This window comes from Eptesicus fuscus, chromosome 18 (assembly GCF_027574615.1).
Source record: "Eptesicus fuscus isolate TK198812 chromosome 18, DD_ASM_mEF_20220401, whole genome shotgun sequence".
Taxonomy (NCBI): domain Eukaryota; kingdom Metazoa; phylum Chordata; class Mammalia; order Chiroptera; family Vespertilionidae; genus Eptesicus; species Eptesicus fuscus.
Window position 1 is genome coordinate 10,756,933 of NC_072490.1, and position 18,372 is coordinate 10,775,304.

Below are 18,372 nucleotides of genomic sequence, written 5' to 3' on the forward strand. Positions count from 1 at the left end.
GGTTAAAGTCAGTTTTAAGGTGCTTTGAAAAAAATCGGAATGAGATGAATTCAGGCCATCCCATCTCCAGAGCTTCTGACGAATATTAGCTAATGAGACAAAGAGCTGCCTGGTTTCATTCAGACGCGCCCATGGAAAAATCTGAGGTCCAGGCTGCCAGGAAGGAGTCTGGTGACTCAAGGATCTCAATCCTTATTTGGGGTCACAGAAGAAGACAGGTTTCTCTTTGAAGCGCCCTCCCTCCCCCCGATTTAGGTGTTCTGACACACTGAAGTGGCAATTAATTTGTGTCTTTCTTAGAATTGAATAAACTTGGAAAAGCAGTTCCTGCTTTCCCTCTCTTGGCTCCTAAGCTTTTTTTCCTCTTTCTGTCTCATTCCCCGCTCCCTCCCTCCTCCCCCCTATGAAACATGGTCATTATCATATAAATCTGTTTGGGGAGAACTAATAAAAATGAAAATGACTTAGATGTGGGAAGCCAAAATAGGTTCTTTGGTACAGGCATTATAGGGCCACTGAAATATGCATTGGAATCTTTAAGTCTTTTATTTACTCTTGATCCTTTATTTCAGAGTTCTTAAGATGTGTAGGGGTTTGTGTTGACTTGGAGTTATTTACATCTGCTGATTGCTTATGCGATATATCAACTCAGCAAAGCCATAAAAGTAATTCTTATTGGTTTTTAAAAAGTGTGTTGGTGTGAATAACAAGCAATGGCTCTAAGACTCTGTTTTTAGACTTCTGACCCCAAAAGCAGTGAGGATAATGGGACTGGTTACTTTGCATATGGAGGGCAAAACTTTCTTATTTAAAAAAAAATATTTTTTTTATTGATCTCAGAGAGGAAGGGAGAGGGAGAGAGAGATAGAAACATAAATGATGAGAGAGAATCATTGATTGGCTGCCTCCTGCACGCCCCACACTGGGGATTGAGCCCGCAACCCAGGCATGTGCCCTTGACCAGGAATCGAACGATGACTTCCTGGTTCATAGGTTGATGCTCAACCACTGAGCCACGCTGGCTGGGCAGGATTTAATTTCTTTAAAAAGCTAAGCATGTATTATCAAGCTCGCGCTCATGATGTGTGTGTATGAATGTGTGCACATGAATGTGTGTGTGTGTTCGTGCAGATCTGACTGTGAGTGTGTGGGAATGGATGTTCATAGGTAAGTATATCACACACATACCCACCCACTTGGCCAAGAGGATGATTCGGCACGAGGCAGTATGGGATGATAATGATGTCAATACTGATGAGAATGGGGTTCTCCAGTTTGTATTTCAAGTAGCATTTTAAAGAATTTTGCTCATGAATTAGGCTGGCAGTCCATAAAGTGTCATTTACCAAGCTCTTTATAAAGCTTGGTAATAAGGGTTATTGGTGGACATTGTCTAAGACCCTTAATTACAGAAGGTTATCTACTTACTACACAAGCTCCTTCCACTCAGAGGAACTTGGGTGGCTCATTAATGTTAGGAGACAACAAATTCTCAGCCATGAACTGAAGGTCTCACACACGATGGCATCGTATCTTTCATGTCAGGGGTAAAATTCCATACCTATGACAAGTCACACCAGCAACTGCAAAACCTGCTCAGAAGATGAGGGACAGGGTATCACAGCCTCCTTATCAATGGGCCAGTCAGAGTCTTTGACTGTGTTAGGGTTGTGTTAATGAGGTTGTTCAGAAAACTAGGAAATGAAACCTATTGTGAAAAGATGCAAATTATGAACAGAAGGCATCTAAACTATAGTGTGCACCTTGCTTTGTCCTGGGAATGAAATCCTAGCTTTTATTTGAAATTATCTCATTAAATACTCAGTCACCCTAGGAAGGAGAGAACAGAGAAGAAACAGTGTACTCAACTGAATGCAGGGAAAGAGAGGTCTCTGGTGACTGGAAGCCTGGGCAGATGGTGATGTCATTCACCCTAAGGAGCAGGTTTGTGGGAGGGAGGGAGGAGCTGCTCTTGCCATCCACTCCCAGGGTAGGCAGGTAAGGGATATGCAACTGGCAGTCGGCATGGAGATCTGGACTGCTAGCTGTTGGCAGAAAAGGCTTTCCTTACTATTGAGCAGGCATATGACAAATGCTCCGGAAGTGATCTATGACTGTTGGGCCTTCTTTGCCGTCAAGCTCATACTCCTAACATTCCCTGTACTCTCGCTTCTTTTGTTCTCTTTCCCAAGGACAATACCCAGCGTGCCCCCTGGATCAGAATGCAGGTGGATGAGAATGGTTATTTTGTTAAACAGAATTTGTTTTTCTACTTTATGGCTTAAGGAGAAAACGATAGTTCACAAAGCTCCGGTTCATTCACGGAATTACACGAAATCCCCAAAGCATAGCCTCACCCATTCTAAATCAAGCGCCTGGCTTTTAAAATGGGAACCTAGAATCTCTTGGCAAAAGAAAAAAAAAGTAAGTCTGATTTATCACTCTATTCTTGTAGTCGGTGTAATGCAGACATTTCCCTCCTGGGAATGAACGGTCCTGTGTGCCTCGCAGAGGGCTGTAAACGTTTGGTTCGTGACCAGACAATCTGGCTGTTAGAGGCCTGCAACCCACTAAAATAAGCACGGAAAGTTATGACATGTCACATCAGCATCTGCCTGACCACCACCGGGCAGCTAGACGACATTCCTCAGTAACATTCTATATTTATCAGGAATTGTGTTATTTATTTATTTATTTTTTAAATCTGATGGCTTCAGATAATTTTCTAATATAAACCGGTGGGACCCACACAATAAGTTGTTAAATTTAAAATTTTAGATGCCCCAAATGACAATCTCAAGAAGAACAAAATATGCTGTATTTATTGCAAAGTAAATATGTCATCCTTGTCTTCATCAGCAGGTAGTCCATTGGGGACCATTCGCTGAAGGGCAGGTACCACCCCAGTGACGAATCCTAGGGGGGCTCTAACCTTCAGGGCTTGTTATGTCCCCGCTAGAATAGGGCTGCACTTGACAAATGCCATCTCTCCTCCTGCACCCATGCCAGACAGTTCAGGTGGTGTTCACAACTCCAGCCAGTGACTTCAGTGTGGCAATTCCTACCCAATGGTGGAGAAAACTCAGAGCCTAAACGTCTGCAGGAATCTAAGGAGCCAAGATCCGGGCCCTGAACTGTGCTCTGCAAAGGCCCAAGAATGCCTGGGAGCAGACCAGGGCGGACACTGAACACAGCTGACCTCAGTGTGAGCCAGGAGGTACCAGATTCCGGCGGGATACGCCCATCTGCTGTGGAGTCTCACTGAATGCTGCACCTGAGGGCTGCAGGAGTTGACCCAATGGCCTATGGAACCAGGGAAACAGGGTCTAACTGGAGCCTTTTTGGCAGCTCTGTCCTTTGGAGGGGCTTTGGGGAAGAGGAAGAGGAGCGGCTGATTCCCACTGAGGTGGGAAACCACATTCAGGCAAGGGCACAGGGACTATTCCTGGGACGTGACACAAGCCGAGGACGGAGAGAAGCCCACATAGCCCAGGGCGGAGGGACAGGGCCCTCTGGACGCCATCTAAGGGGAATGACATGACTGTGACTTGGTCTGCCTGGCATTCAGGCAAGGGGAGTCCACCCCAAATGGAGGCGATTTCACTAAGACTGACATTTCAGTAGTTTTTAGTGTTAACATCTCTCCATTCTCTTCGGACTTGGAAAGAACCAATGTGCCGGGGCCCATTGGATGAGAAAAGCAGCCCTTTCTCCCCTGCTCTGGGATTGGGGAACACCAAAGCCTTCTCCCCAGATGACTTACGTTTTAGGGTCATGAATGGAGGAGGGGAGCAAAGCCTTTCCTTGGGGACAGGCCAGTGAACACACCATATTATACAGATTGGAATAACTACCAGTTACTGAGTGTCCGCAATGACCGGGCACCATGCTATATGCCGTATGCACGACTCACTTCACCCTCACAGGTATGGTAGGGGGAAGAGGTCATCCTTATTCTTTTATGTCTAAGATGTTTACAAAGCACTTCAGGTCACGCAATAAACAGGACGTGAGCAGAGGACTGACTCCACACTGAAGCACAAGGAACAAAAACTGGGGTCAAGAGAAAGATTCCCAAAGCTCACCTTCCCGTCCCCAAGTGTCAGTTACCATAAGTGGGATGGATCCTTGTGAGCCAGGCAGAGGTGCCAGTCTCCAGCAGGAGAAGCAAATGGCTTTAGTTTGATTCTTCAATCAATGCTAATTTGGGGATGAAATACAAGTTTTTTGATTCCCTGGGGACTCCACAGGATGCCAAGTGCATCTGATGCGCAACTTTCATGAAAACTCCCATTAGCAGTTCTGTTGGCAAGGTGCTAAAACCGAGCTTCTTGAGGTGTGGCCCTGGGTCAGCAGCAGCGTAGTCACCGGCAGACCAGTTAGAAATACTAGAAATTCTCAAGCCCCGCCCCCAATCTGCTGACTCAGAAGCTGCCACTGGCCCAGCAATCCCCTGGAACCAGCCTTGCAGGTGGTTGCATGCGCACTAACGTTTGAGAATTGCTCTAAATCTCCCGGAGGTAACACAAATTGAATTATTTATTCTTTCTTTCATTCTTGCTTTTTTCTTTTCTGTAAAAAAAATGCTTTTACCTCATTTCCAAATCTTCATTCTCCTGTGGTACAAATTTGTACAAGGCAACATAGGTGTTCATCTGTAATGGGTCTTTGGAAAGAGGTCCCTGAAAGAGGAAATGAAGACAAATCAGAGAAGGAAGGAGGAAGAAATGGAGAGAAGCAAGGAAAACAAAACAAAACAAAACAAAAAAAAGGAAATGGTGAAGTGAATGCAAAGTAATTCAGTGTATGGCTCTTAAGTGTTAAAATAGCTAACCGTTATTAAAGGCTGTTTCAACCATTGATTTATTTTTTAATTTCTTAGCTGAGATTGATCTTATTGCAAACCATTTGAAAACAATTATGTGGAGGTCTTTGTCAGAAATACTATAATTTTTTCCCGGCTGGTGAGGCTAAGGGGTAGAACCAAGAGGTCACTGGTTCAATTCCCAGTCTGGGCACATGCTTGGGTTGTGGGCTCAATCCCCAGTAAGGGGTGTGCAGGTGGCAGCTGATCCATGATGTGTCTCTCTCATCCATGTTTCTATCTCTCTCTCCCTCTTCCTCCATTTCTCTCTAAAAATTAATAAAAACATTAAAAAAAGAGAAATACTACAATTTTCTTAAAATAATATTTTTATATAGTTGTTCATGAAAAGTGATACAGGATTGGCCCCAGGAATGAGAATATTCTCTCTGTAGAAAGAGGGACATGTGAATAGGAGTAAAAAAACTTTCACTTCCTAAAATTCAGTTTTTAAAAAAAAAATTATTTTTCAATTACATTTAACATTCAATATTATATTAGTTTCAGGTGTACAGCAGAGTAGTTAGACATTTATATAATTTGCGAAGTGATCCATAAAATTGACTTCTTTTCAGTAAGCCTAAAATTTGGTGTCTCAAGTATCCAAGGGAACCAGGTATATATACATGCCAATTAGTTCATTCTTTCTGTGAAGAAAGCACAGATTTTGCTATCAGACAGTTTTTGGTTATTTCATGGGATCACCATCTATTGGCTGTGAAGCCTTGCAATAATGATAATAAGAACTACTGTTTTGATAGTGTACTGTGTGCCAGGCAGTGTGGTTACATGCATTAGCATACTGGATCCTCACAACAGCCCTGTGAGGTAGATTTTATTGTTATCCCCAATTTGTAGACTATAAAGAGTATTGTGTTATATAAATACTAGAGGCCCGGTGCATGAAATTTGTGCATGGTTGGGGGAGGAGGATCCCCTCAGCCCAGCCTGCACCCTCTCCAATCCAGGACCCCTCAGGGGATGTCCAACTGCTGGTTTAGGCCTGATCCCGGGGATTGGGCCTAAACCAGCAGTCGGACATCCCTCTCACAATCCTGGACCACTGGCTTCTAACCGCTCACTTGTCTGCCTGCTTGGTTGCCCCTACCTGCCCCCCTGCCGGCCTGATCACCCCTAACTGCCTCTGCCTGCTGGCCTGATCGCCCTCAACTGCCTCCACTGCCGGCCTGGTCGCCCCATGCAGCCTGCTGCTCAGTCGTTTGGTTGGCCCTCACTAACTCCCCTGCCAGCCTTGTTGCCCCACGCAGCCTGTTCGGTCGTTCATTCAGTTACTACAGTCGCTTAAGCTTTTATATAGATAGATTAGCTACTATTATTAACCAATTAAATATGAATGCTATACAAATGCTTACACTTTATAATACATATAATAAATTAAAAATTATATAATATATAACATAACTATATAACATATACACATATGTATATACATATTATGTATTATATAATATATAATTCTATACTATATTTAAATACATTATGTAATAAATATATGCTATCTATAAAACAAACAAAAGTTGTGCACAACTATATCCTTTTTATTTGATTCACTCTGCTATCCAAAGCTCAAGTATCTTTTATTCTATTGATTCTATCGATTTATTCTATTCTGTGGATTCTATGCTAAATATACAAATGAATATGAAAATATAATAAATATATACTTATGTACTATAAAATACAGCCACTATGTTATGTAATTGTATAATTTACACACTGGAGAGTCTGTATGTACTTGTGTGTAACATATATGTGGAAACAAAAACTGCCTTTGCGGCGTCCATAAATACCTGGTGGTTTATGTTCTTCGCTTGGTCTCTGAAGTCGTCCGTGCCGTTTTCTGGATACGTAAACACTGAGGAGACAAGGGAAAGCGGGAGCTTTATGGATCCAGTCACCGTGTTTTGGAAACGTGATTGAAAACTGTGGTTTCTGACTCCCTGCAATGGAGTCTATTTCACTGCTGCCTTTTCCTTGTTCTCGGTGGCTCAGCTTGCCCATTGTCTGTGGGATGCCACCCTGACTCCCCGGGCGGGCTCTGCACCGCCGGCTCTGCACACTCACACCCTTGCACACGCCTCCAGCTGGCACATCCTCTCGCTTGCCTGGCAGTTGCGTGTTTACAACTGGGTCTCCCTTGGCAGTGCTCTTCTCGTGAACAGAAACCGCGCCCTGCGTCTCTGTTACATGCATCAAATCACTTGTTAGGGGATGGAGGGTGATGTAGGGCCCGATTTAATTGGATACGAATTGCCTTTTCTAAATACCGTTTTTTTCTGATCTATTGTCCATATCTTGTTTCTAGTTTGTTAATGATATCTACATTTTATTTTTCAGATTAAAGTGTTTTAAATTTCAAAATAGTTCCTTGTCAATGCACCGAGGCAATTATTCGGATTAAAGAATAAAAGCGTGGTTTCTCATTTGGTTTGTTCTTGGGAATGCAGAATTCTCTTCCTTTTGCATTTTAAGCAGCCACTTTGTGGCCTTTGATGAGAACAGGGCTCTGAAAATGGGCAGCAGTTTCCGCTGTCCATTGCACAGCCGTGGGAGGTCCCTGGTGGCTGTGCGGGCTCTGCCATGGCCCGTTCCATGAGCCGACCAACGGCATGGCCTTATTCTCACTGCGTGTCTCCTCCTTAAACACGAATGTGGCGAATGTTTCCAAGTGTATAGAATACCGTTACGGTGTCTGAATTAACCCACCCTTGAGAAGACTCCACATTTAAACATAACACATGGCTGCTTTATTCTTCCTTTGGTCTCCCTTCAGATTACTGAGGCCATCTCAGTAGAGGAAGAGACACACACCACAGAGAGCTCGGCCCCTGCTTCAGTCAGTGCATCTCCACTGTCCTTAAGAGGGACTCAGTAACGGGTGTAGAAAACACGCTTCCGAACAAGCGCCCCTGTAAATGTGCCGAGGCTGAGTAAACATCTCTTCTCCAATTTATCGTTCCAGAGCCTGTGGACGCGATCCCATCATCCCTAGGAGGCCAATCTGCACTGGTCAGAGGAGCTCGGGTTTGTTGGTAAGTGGAAAAGGGAGGCCCAAACCTATGGGCCTTGTCTGCCTCAATATTTGGCCACTCCACAGTTGACAATGAGTAGAGGCCAGTTGATATAATGTGATTACCTAAAATCTTGGTGTAGATATTTGATCCCCTAGGTAGGAAACCGGAAACTTCTAAAAGAATATTCAATTATTGAATGAAAACACACAGAGAATCTTCCTAGATAATTCTTGATTGGAGCTAAAAAGGTGACGTACATAAGGTGCATACGCAATGAACAGTTTGGATGGCATTTACAGTTTTGTAATTCCACATTATTTTAGCTTTTTACTGAGTATCCCTTAAGTATCTGGTTTGAAATGTGTATCATTTTTGTGAACTACATTAAAAATCATTTGAAGTGACCCCAAATGTGTTTTTAGCTATATTGTTGCCAGCAGAACTGAACAGTGCCAAAATGATTTTTAAAACCCATTCCTGGCCCTGGCCAATTTATCTCAGTGGTTAGAGCATTGGCCTGTGGAACCGGGGGTCTTGGGTTTGATTTCCGGTCAAGGGCATGTACCTGGGCTGTAGGCTCTGGCTCTGGTAGGGGCGCTGTCAGGCACGTGTGGGAGGCAACCAATCAATATGTCTCTTTCACATCTATGTTTCTCTCTCTCTCTTCCCTCTCCTGCCTGCCTTCTACTCTCTAAAAAAATCAATGGGAAAAATATCCTCGAGTGAGGATAAAAAAATTAATAAATAAAACCCATTCCTTTCAAAATCAAGTCTATTTACCAAAAATATATCATACAGCTTTTGTGTTTGCTGCTTTAAATTTATTTTATTAAAAATAATTTGATTGCTAATTTCATTCAGAACAAGTATTCAAAGAATATATCCCTGATGCAGGCATATTTTTAAAATTAAATTAATTGGGGTAACATTGGTTAATAACATTATATAAGTTTCAATTGTACATTTCTATACTACATCATCTGTATATTGTACTGTGTGCTCACCATCCAAAGTCTAGTCTCCTTCTGTCACCATATATTTGACCTTCTTTACCTTCTTCATCCTGCCCCCATCCCCCACACACTTTCCCTCAGGTCACCACCATACTGTAATCTGTGTCTCTGAGTTTGTTGCTTTCTGTTTTAGAGCCTACACTAGTGGCCCGGTGCACAAAATTCATGCATGGTGGGGGGAGGGGTGGGGGAAGTCCCTCAGCCCGGCCTGCACCCTCTCCAATCCGGGACCCCTCGGAGGATGTCCGACTGCCGGTTTAGGCCCCATCCTGCAGGGCAGCAGCAGTTGGACATCCCTCTTGCAATCTGGGACCACTGGCTCCTAACTGTTTGTCTGTCTGCCGGCCTGATTGCCACCTAACCGCTCTTCTGCTAGCCTAATGGCCCCCAACTGCCCTCCCCACCCTGCCCTCCCCTGCCGGCCTGATCGCCCCTAACCTCCTCTGCCTCGGCCCCCACCACCGTGGCTTTGTCTGGAAGGAAGTTGGGTGTCCAGAAGATGTCCGGTCACCTGGTCTAATTAGCATATTACCCTTTTATCAGTATAGGTATGAGTATAGTCATATGGTTCTTATCCTTTTCCATATGATTTATTTCACCTAGCAATATTTCCTGGTGTTATAGATGCAAAATGAATCTTTAGTTTTGCCACATCCCCAAAAGACTTTCTTCTGTTCCTTTTCTATATTCTGTCTTTCTTTTTTGCTTTTGAGTCCTGTGAGGCCCATGTTCACTACTGTGTTTTCTAATGAGATGATTATTTTTATCTTTAACCTGATAATGCAGCCAGTTACATTATTGGCTTATCTGACATTGACCCAAATTTGCATCCCTGGAATAAGTCCAACCAGGTAATTATGCATTGTCTTTTAAAAATACATGATTGGATTCAGTTAACTAAGATTTTGTTTCAGATTTCTGCTTCCATGTTCAAGAGGGAGACTAGCCTGTGATTCTCCTTTCTCTTACTGTCTTTGTTGATTTTAAGGTCAGATTTATGTTAGCCTCATAAACTAAGTTAGACAATGCTGCTGTCCTTCCTCCTTGCCACTTTTTGTTGTCCAGGAGGAGCTTATGTAATACAGAAACTCTCTTTACCTTAAATGTTTGGTAGCATTTACTTACTAAGTTGACTGGGCCTGGTCTTTTCATAGTGCAAACATTTGAAATATTGATTCCATTTCTATCATGATTAGAAGCAAATCCAAGGTTTCTACTTCTATTGCTTCTTGAGTCAGACTTTGCTCAATGGCATTTCTCTTGGTATTTGCCTATTTAAAAATAGTTTTAAAATGTATTGGCATGAAGTTGGCCATGAGATTCTTTTATTTTCCTTTTGATCTCTGTTATATTCATTCTTTTTATTATTGCCTTTTGTTTTATATCTCTATTTTATTCTTAAAAATTGTTAAATTTTATGCATTTAATTTTTTAAGAACCACTCATAGGATTTATGATCTATCTTTGTCATTTAATCATTTCTGTTCTAATCTTTATTTGCCTTTCTTTCATGGGCTCTATTCTATTTTTTCTGACTTCTTAAATATAATGCTTAGATGATTATTTTTTAGCATTTCTTATTTTTTAATTGAATAGTTTCAAAGGTAAATAGTTACAACTTTAGCTACATTCCACAGTTTTGATATGTAGTGTTTTCCCTATTACTTAGTTTTAAATATATTCCAATTTTCATTTCTTTTTTAATACACGAGCTTTTAAAAAGTTTATTTTAATTCCTCAAATTATAGGTTTTCCTACTTATCTTTTGACTATTGATTTTTTGGTTGTCAGAAAGATGTGTTCTATATAATATTAATTTATGAAGCTTGCTTGTGGCCTACCATATGATCAATTTTTATAATTGTTCCAAGTGTTCTTAAAAAGAATGTGAATTGTCCATTTGTGAGATTGAGTGTCTTTTTTAAGTCAATTAGAATTGTCAAACGTGTCCTCATTTCCTCTATGCCTATACTAAATTTTTTTGTCTATCCAACTTGCCAATGATTGAAAGGTGTGTTAAAATCCCTCACTATGAAGGGGAATGCCAATTTTCCTAATAGTTCTATCAATTCCTCTTTGAGTTTCTGTAATTTAAAGGCTACACATTAGGTGGACGGAAGTTTAGAATTTATATCTTCTGGTGAAGTGCGCTTGACCATGTAATGATACTATTCTCTAGTGATGCTTCTTTTTTGGGGGGTGTTAAAGTTCACCCTCAATTAATATAGCTATATAATCTTTCTGTTGCTTAATATTTGCCTATAGTAACTTAAAATTTAAATTCTTATTTCAATTACAGTTGACATACAATATTATATAATTTCAGGTGTATAGCACAGTGATTAGACATTTATATAACTTTTGAAATGATCACCCTGATAAGTCTAGCACCCATCTGACATCATACACAGTTATTACAATATTATTGACTATATTCCCTCTGCTGTACTTTATATCCTTGTGACTGTTTTTATAACTACTATTTTGTTAATCCCTTCACCTTGGCAACCATCAATTTGTTCTCTGTATCTATGAGATTGTTTCTGTTTTGTTTTGTGTGTTTTATAGATTCCACATATAAGTAAAATCCGATGGCATTGTCTTTCTGTGTCTGATTTATTTCACTTAGCATAATACTCTCTAGGTCCATTCATGTTATTGCAAATGATCTGGATACTAATTATGTGTTGCAAAAACACACCCTAATATTTGCATTTGTAATTTGGGAATTGTCCACTGGAGGGGGACCAGAACCAGGGGCATCTGCCAACAGAGCCATTAAAAGATTTGCTTCCTTTTTTTTTTTTTGTGACAACTCAAAATTTGAGAGAGAGAACCAGTGCCTACTAAAGGCAAGCATAATTTCACAAACATGAGCTTGCCATTTTTCTTCCTGGGCAGAATTTCTTCGCTTTAGTGCAACGCAAAGTACTATTCAGCTTTGTAATATCCTCAAGTGAATGTGATCACCCAACCCTTTTAAAAGAATAGTTCTAGGAATCTGTCTTGCTTATGTTCTTTTTCCCCTGCTTCTCTTCCAGGAAAGTTATGATCACATCTAGTAAGACTGAAATGCAATTATTGAAGGCAGCCAGGAACATCATTATTTGGCATTTCATGCTGAAATATGCAGCCTAGTTTTTTCTTCTCACTTTGCTCATTACCTTGCTTCCAGTGGAGTCGCTGGCAGTTAAAGCAAAGGTGAAGACCAACAATGCTTCCCGTCTGCATTTCAGCAGTAGTGTTGAAAACAACAAACCAGAAACGCTCAGACCTGCCCAAGATCTTCTCTAAAGAAAATGCAGACTGCACTCTTACCAGTAAAGAAATGAGCATGAATTGTACCCTCTTCTTATTCTTTTTTTTTTTTTAAAAATATATTTTATTGAATTTTCTACAGAGAGGAAGGGAGAGGGAGAGAGAGTTAGAAACATCAATGAGAGAGAAACATCAACCAGCTGCCTCCTGCACACCCCCTACTGGGGATGTGCCCGCAACCGAGGTATATGCCCTTGACCAGAATCGAACCTGGAACCTTTCAGTCCGCAGGTTGACGCTCTATCCACTGAGCCAAACCAGTTAGGACATGTACCCTCTTCTAAGGTGGCTTTAGAAATATTCCTCCAGGCCTGACTGGTGTGGCTTAGTGGTTGAGTGGCGACCTATGAATCAGGAGGTCACAGTTGATTCCTAGAGAGGGCACCTACCCTGGTTGTGGGCTTGATCTCCAGTAGGGGGCGTGCAGGAGGCAATCAATCAATGATTCTCTCTCATGATTGATGTTTGTATCTCTCCTCCCTCTCCCTTCCTCTCTGAAATCATTAAAAATATATCTTAAAAAATAGTCCTCCAGGATTTGACATGCTGCCTGGCTTGGCAGAAATAATATCTGTGTGCACTGTGCATGTTTTAGAACATAAAGGAAACATGTGATGCAAAACTGCTTGTGTCTGGAAGCCCAGGCGCTGCTTCTGCAAAGCCAGCACTGTCCTCGCCATGACGGTGAGAAGACTGAGGGGACCTGGGACCCCATAAGCAGGGTGTTTTCTCTATGTTGTTTCTCAAACTGCATGGACAGGGGATTAAATCAAATCAAAGAAAATGTTCTGAAGCAAACTGCTGCATAATTAATCTCTTCTGCTTCCTAGGGTGCATTGTAAAGAAAGCTACTGCTGATCAAAGGAATGGCTAATAGATCTCCAAAGCTTTTTAGAGGTTTATTGCTTGCTAAGTCCTTTTAACAGATTTCTTTGAATAAGGCGGTAAAAATGCCCCTTCACATAAAAGAGATGGCGAATAACCAACTTTGAGTCTTTGAGTGTATTACTCAGTGCCTTAGTTTCTTTATATAACAGGATGTGTTGTGTGTATTGGGGAGGGGGGGGGGGAAGAGCGGTTTGTTCCATGATTTCTAATCCTGCTTCTCAAACTTTAACAAGATTCATATCACAGATTCACATATAGATTCTGATTCTGGTCCTAGCCGGTTTGGCTCAGTGGATAGAGCGTCGGCCTGTGGATCAAAGGTTCCTGGGTTTGATTCCAGTCAAGGAAGGGCACATGCCTCGGTTGCAGGCTCCTCCCCAGCCCAGGCCCTGGTCAGGGCACGTGCAGGAGGCAACCAATCAATGTGTTTCTCTCACATTGATATTTCTCACTGTCTTTCCCTATCTCTTCTACTCTCTCTAAAAAATCAATGGAAAAATATCCTTGAGTGAGGATTAAAAAAAAAAAATCGGATTCTGCAGGTGTCCTGGAACAGCCTGAGATTCTAACAGGCTCTCAAGTGCTGCCCAGGCTGCTGGCCCATGGGCCACACTTGGAGTAGTGAGGCTCTAGGCTGCATCTCTGACACTTGATGACCTTGGGATGACTTAGTTAAGAGCAATCCTACTTCATATTGATGATTCCTATATGAATGATGACTCCTTCACATTATAAAATCCTATGAAGACCACTTTTGGAGTAAAGAAACGCCCGGACAAATAAAGACCATAACTGTTAAGGGAATGGGCGAATGACAGCTTCAGTAGAGCTGGACCAGGGTGACTGAGGCAGAGAGGCAAGGTGGGGGGCACATACTGGGCAAGATTTTGAAGAGCAGCAGAGAAGACCTGCTGAGAGATCAGATAGGAGGAGTTAGAAGAATGGGGAGTCAAGGCTGATGCCCAAAGGTTTGGCCTGATCAACGAGTAGAAGAGAGTTCCTATTTACTGAGCAGAGGCAACCTGGGAAGAGCCGGTGTGGGTGTGTGGGTGAAGGAATCAAGCGTTCAGTGTTAACTTAAAATGCCTGTTCCACATTCAGATGACCATCACCAGTAGGCTTCAGGGGTCTGGAGGCAGCAAGGAAGCCTAGTTTTGGAAACGAGGTTCCAGAGTCATCAATGCATACATGGAATTTTCTTTAAAATTTTTTTAAAAAAATTGATTTCAGAGAGGAAGGGAGAGGGAGATAGAAACATCAATGATGAGAATCATTGATCGGCTGCCTCCTGCATGCCCCCTACTGGGGATGGAGCCTGAAACCCAGGCATGTGCCCTGACTGGGAATTGAACCATGACCTCCTGGTTCATAGGTCAATGCTCAACCACTGAGCAATACTGGCTGGGCCATGCATGGTATTTTCATTCATCATCTCATTTAAAGATAAAAATATCCTATGGATTCGGTGATAGGATTATCCTCATTTTACAGATGAGCCGATAGAGGCAGAGAGAGGCTAGGTCACTGCTTCATAGCCATGTGATCACCAAGTGAAGTCCAGCAGTCTGTCTCCAGAGCAAGGAGGGGTCAAGGACCAAATATATCCTGGGTGGATAGTGATGAGAAGTGTTGAGAAGTGTCAGGTAAGGGGTGCAGGCAGAAGTCAGACTCAGGGTCAGAGCAGCCGACCAGACCTGAAGCATTAAAATGCAGGCACGTCTGGTTTATATACCAGTCTCTTGTGAGTTTGTTCTGCAGATGCTTAAGGACTTAGGGTTGCTGTCCAAATTCAGTTGCTGGACCTGTAATGCTGGACAGACTTGGGCTGGATGGCCCTGCCGTGTCTCTGCTTGTTGCGAGGGTCCCCTGGCCGCCACACTCTTCAATTTGTCTCTCCAATGGCTCTGCTAAGCGCTCAGTGCATGTTTGCATTGGCCTGAAGTGCAGTTTTCCCCACGTGGTGCGAAGGAATCCTTACCCTCGCTGTGTGCTTTCGCAGATGTGAGCAGGCCTGGAAGGGGGCCCGTACTGAACGCTGGTGCTTATTTAGGGGGGCGAGTCACGGGGGAAGCTAAGCATGTGCTGCCTTCAGGAACTCACAGAGGCCCAGATCTCACTAGACTAGGGGCACACAAGAAGGAGTTCCTAGAACTGAGGAAGTGAAAGTGATACCTTGTCAGATAGCCACTGCCAAAGCAGCTGTGGGATACCGTTTCCAGTCTGGAAAAGGCAGGACAAACAGTCAAGTGGGAAACCGATCCAAGGGCCACATCCCCACACTTTCTGTGAGAGTCAGGAGGGGTCACCTTGAGGATGCACTCAACCCAAGTAAATGACTCAAGTCGGTACATGCAGCCTCTCTAGATTATGAGCCACCTGAGGACAGCATTGGTGACCTAGGTACCTTTGCAGGTGATGGTAAATGCTCCATAAATTTTTTTTTTTTTTAGTAACGGAGTGGAGATTAAGTAATTATTCACATTAGAGAGAATTGGCAAGATGAATTCATAAGAGGCTGGTTATGTTTCCTTAAACTCTAGTTTGGCAGCTTTTTCTTAATGTTAGCAAGCAATATATGTAGTTAGCATCTAATAATTATTTTAGAAATCATTGTAACAGGGCATAAGCAATGAAAGAATAATAGTGTGGTGAAGGAGGGGGGACAGGTGCGGATGGATGGGGGTTGTGGGGGGAAAAGAGAACATCTGTAATACTTTCCACAATAAAGATAAATTTAAAAAAAAGAATGTTTGGCTAGATTGCACATACCAGAGACTTAGTTTTCTCTGCTGGGAAGGAGCCAAATGTGAGACCCCTACTCCCCTCCCTGGCACCACACCCACCTGGTTCGAGTACTTGAGGTGCAGCATGGAGTAGCTTCTCCGTGGCTTTGCTGATCTTACACAGGTCAGTGGGGGGAATGATGCATTAACAGAAGGTCTGGAAGTGACTCCTACACCCCTTTATGTTAAGCCCATAAGGCATGAGAACGCAGGAGACAGGACTCAAGGAACCGTATAGTCAAATCACGGAAATCCACCAGCAACGATGCCCTGTTTCTCCCCAGAATGCTGAGCACTTGCCCAGGGTGCATCCCAGGGCGAGCAGAGAAACGAGGGGACTGGACATCGACTTTCCCTGCCCCCTGACTCAGGCTAATGCGATTCACTTTTGCGCTGGGACCTGATGTCCCGTTCCCTCACTCACCGCTGTTGCTGCGTTTCCGTAGGTCGTACCCATCGCCTGGCCCGTCGGCTTCTTCAGGAACCTCCACCAGGTCGGAAGTCTTGGAGAAAAGAGGGAATAGCATGGGATGAGCAATGTCACAGCACTGGGCCAACGGAACAGAGATTTCCATGTCTGAACATCGAAGGTAGAATCTGCAGGATGCTGTCCTCAGAATCCAATCGCGGCTGTCTTGTCTGCCTGGCTGACTTCAGAGGGTGTGTTCTCCCTCTTGGGCACCGTCCCTTTTTCAGATCGCCTCTTTCATAGGGCCAGATGCCCCCCACTTCTCTCTGCTTGGCTCCATAAGAGAGGAATTTAAGGGGCCTCGATGGAGAGTCACACTTTTCAAACATTTTATGTATATATTATCAGAGGAGGGCAAAGCTCTCTTCCTACCTCTCCCAGTCAGCTCTAGAGCAGTTTAGCACCAGTCTCCAGAGACTTACTTTTATTACAAAAAAGTTAACTCTAAGATTTTCCTCAGCCATTCTTACTTTCATGACATATCAGAAATAAATGTCACAGGGTCTCCTAGTCATCTGCATCCTGCTCCTCTGAAGCTCACTATTCCTGAACCAAAGTTGCTATTGTGTTAATTTTATGAAACTGAAGGCTATTCATAAGCTAGTCAGCCAACTCCCAGAAAGTGTTTTGAATTTGGTTTCAGCATGGCCTTCCCCAAGCCATCAAACCTTTTATATCCTAGAGCAGTTGAAAGCCATTAAAGGAGACATAACGATTTAGAAAGAAGCCAGGCAGCGACTTCCCGACAATGTAAAGCAAATGGCTCTATAGCCCTGGGAGAAAATCAACCTGTGGGCCCGAGCCCTGCGATGTGGGAATATGTTAGCTTGAGGGCATAACACCGCAAAAATGGCAAGAGGCTGAAATGCATTATGATTTGCCCCTGCAGAAAGGAAGCAAAAGCATTTTAAAGTACCAATCCATCGTTTCTGTTTTCTTCCGTGAGTCCAGTTGGACTCCGGGGAAAGAGTGAAGTGACAGATACTTAAGCACACTTGGATTTATCTCGGTCTCCCTGCAGGTCTCAGAACAATGCTGTCACAGAGCAAAATTCCAAGAAATCCTCACTGATGGAACCGGTACCAGGAAGCGTAAGTGGACTGTGATAAATGGACACCTTATTGGCATTCCGAAAACGATGCTCTTTGCTCCTAAAACCAGCCTGTAGGGTCCAGACATTGCTAGAAACAAGGCTATTTTAGACATGAAAGAGAACTGGACAAATGGACTCTCTGATGGGCTTGCTGCTTCTTAGCTTGAGCCCAGAATGTGGAGGCCGAAATGGCCATTGCCTGCTGGGAGTGTATCTGAGGCCGTCTCCTCCCACGGGAGCAGCGCCATGGGGTCGATGTGGACAGGTCAGGCCACCTCTGGGGAAGCCTTTCTGCTCTTCCTTCCCGGCTGGCTTTGCATCTGCCTTCCACACGGGCCAGCCTCAGGCGGGCGTGGGGGATGCATGAGCTGAGGGGATGAGGATGTAGTGGCTCACACCAGAGATGTGAGAAAGGCCTGCTCGGGATGCAGGTCAAGGTGGATGGACAGAGGTCTCCCTGCTCTGGCCAGCGCTGTCTGTGCTTTTCTTTTGGATTGCTGGGTGGTGGCCACAAAAAGTCTTGACATGCACAGAGCACTCCTTTCCAGTGAGGTAAGACATAGGAGAGGTGCTTGGGAGGGGTGACTGTCCCCTGGAGAGAAGCCCCACTAAGTCATGGGTCAAGCACCTCTGGGGAGGGTGTTTTTTTCGGTGTGAATCCAAGGGGTATACCTTGCCTTAGAGAGAAAGGATTGAGGAAATGTGAGAAATGGCTGTATTGTTGAACTGGGATGGAGCTGGAGGGAGAATGGGGCACAGTTGGGACTCCCTGCTTCTGCCCATTGTTTGAGTCAAACCTTTCTGTGTTGTTCACATGTTATCTAACATTGTTGGGGAGAGGGAGTATACAGAAGAGAAAGTCAAGGAACATGAAGCTAAGAGCGAGGTCTCTAAGGGGGAAAGTTCAAT

At 43.5% G+C, this 18,372-nt stretch overlaps 1 protein-coding gene across 2 annotated transcripts in view; it reads right to left on the reverse strand.

The window, feature by feature from the left end:
- The window catches only part of STAC (SH3 and cysteine rich domain), a 100,873-nt gene that overhangs the window by 19,415 nt on the left and 63,086 nt on the right, over positions 1–18,372 (reverse strand). For both annotated transcript variants that reach the window (XM_054729810.1, XM_008154062.3), the window contains 3 exons: positions 16,326–16,404; positions 6,676–6,740; positions 4,594–4,682 (listed from right to left, as the gene is read on the reverse strand). In XM_054729810.1, the coding sequence (XP_054585785.1) occupies positions 4,594–4,682; positions 6,676–6,740; positions 16,326–16,404 (233 nt within the window). The remainder of the gene's footprint in view (positions 1–4,593; positions 4,683–6,675; positions 6,741–16,325; positions 16,405–18,372) is intronic.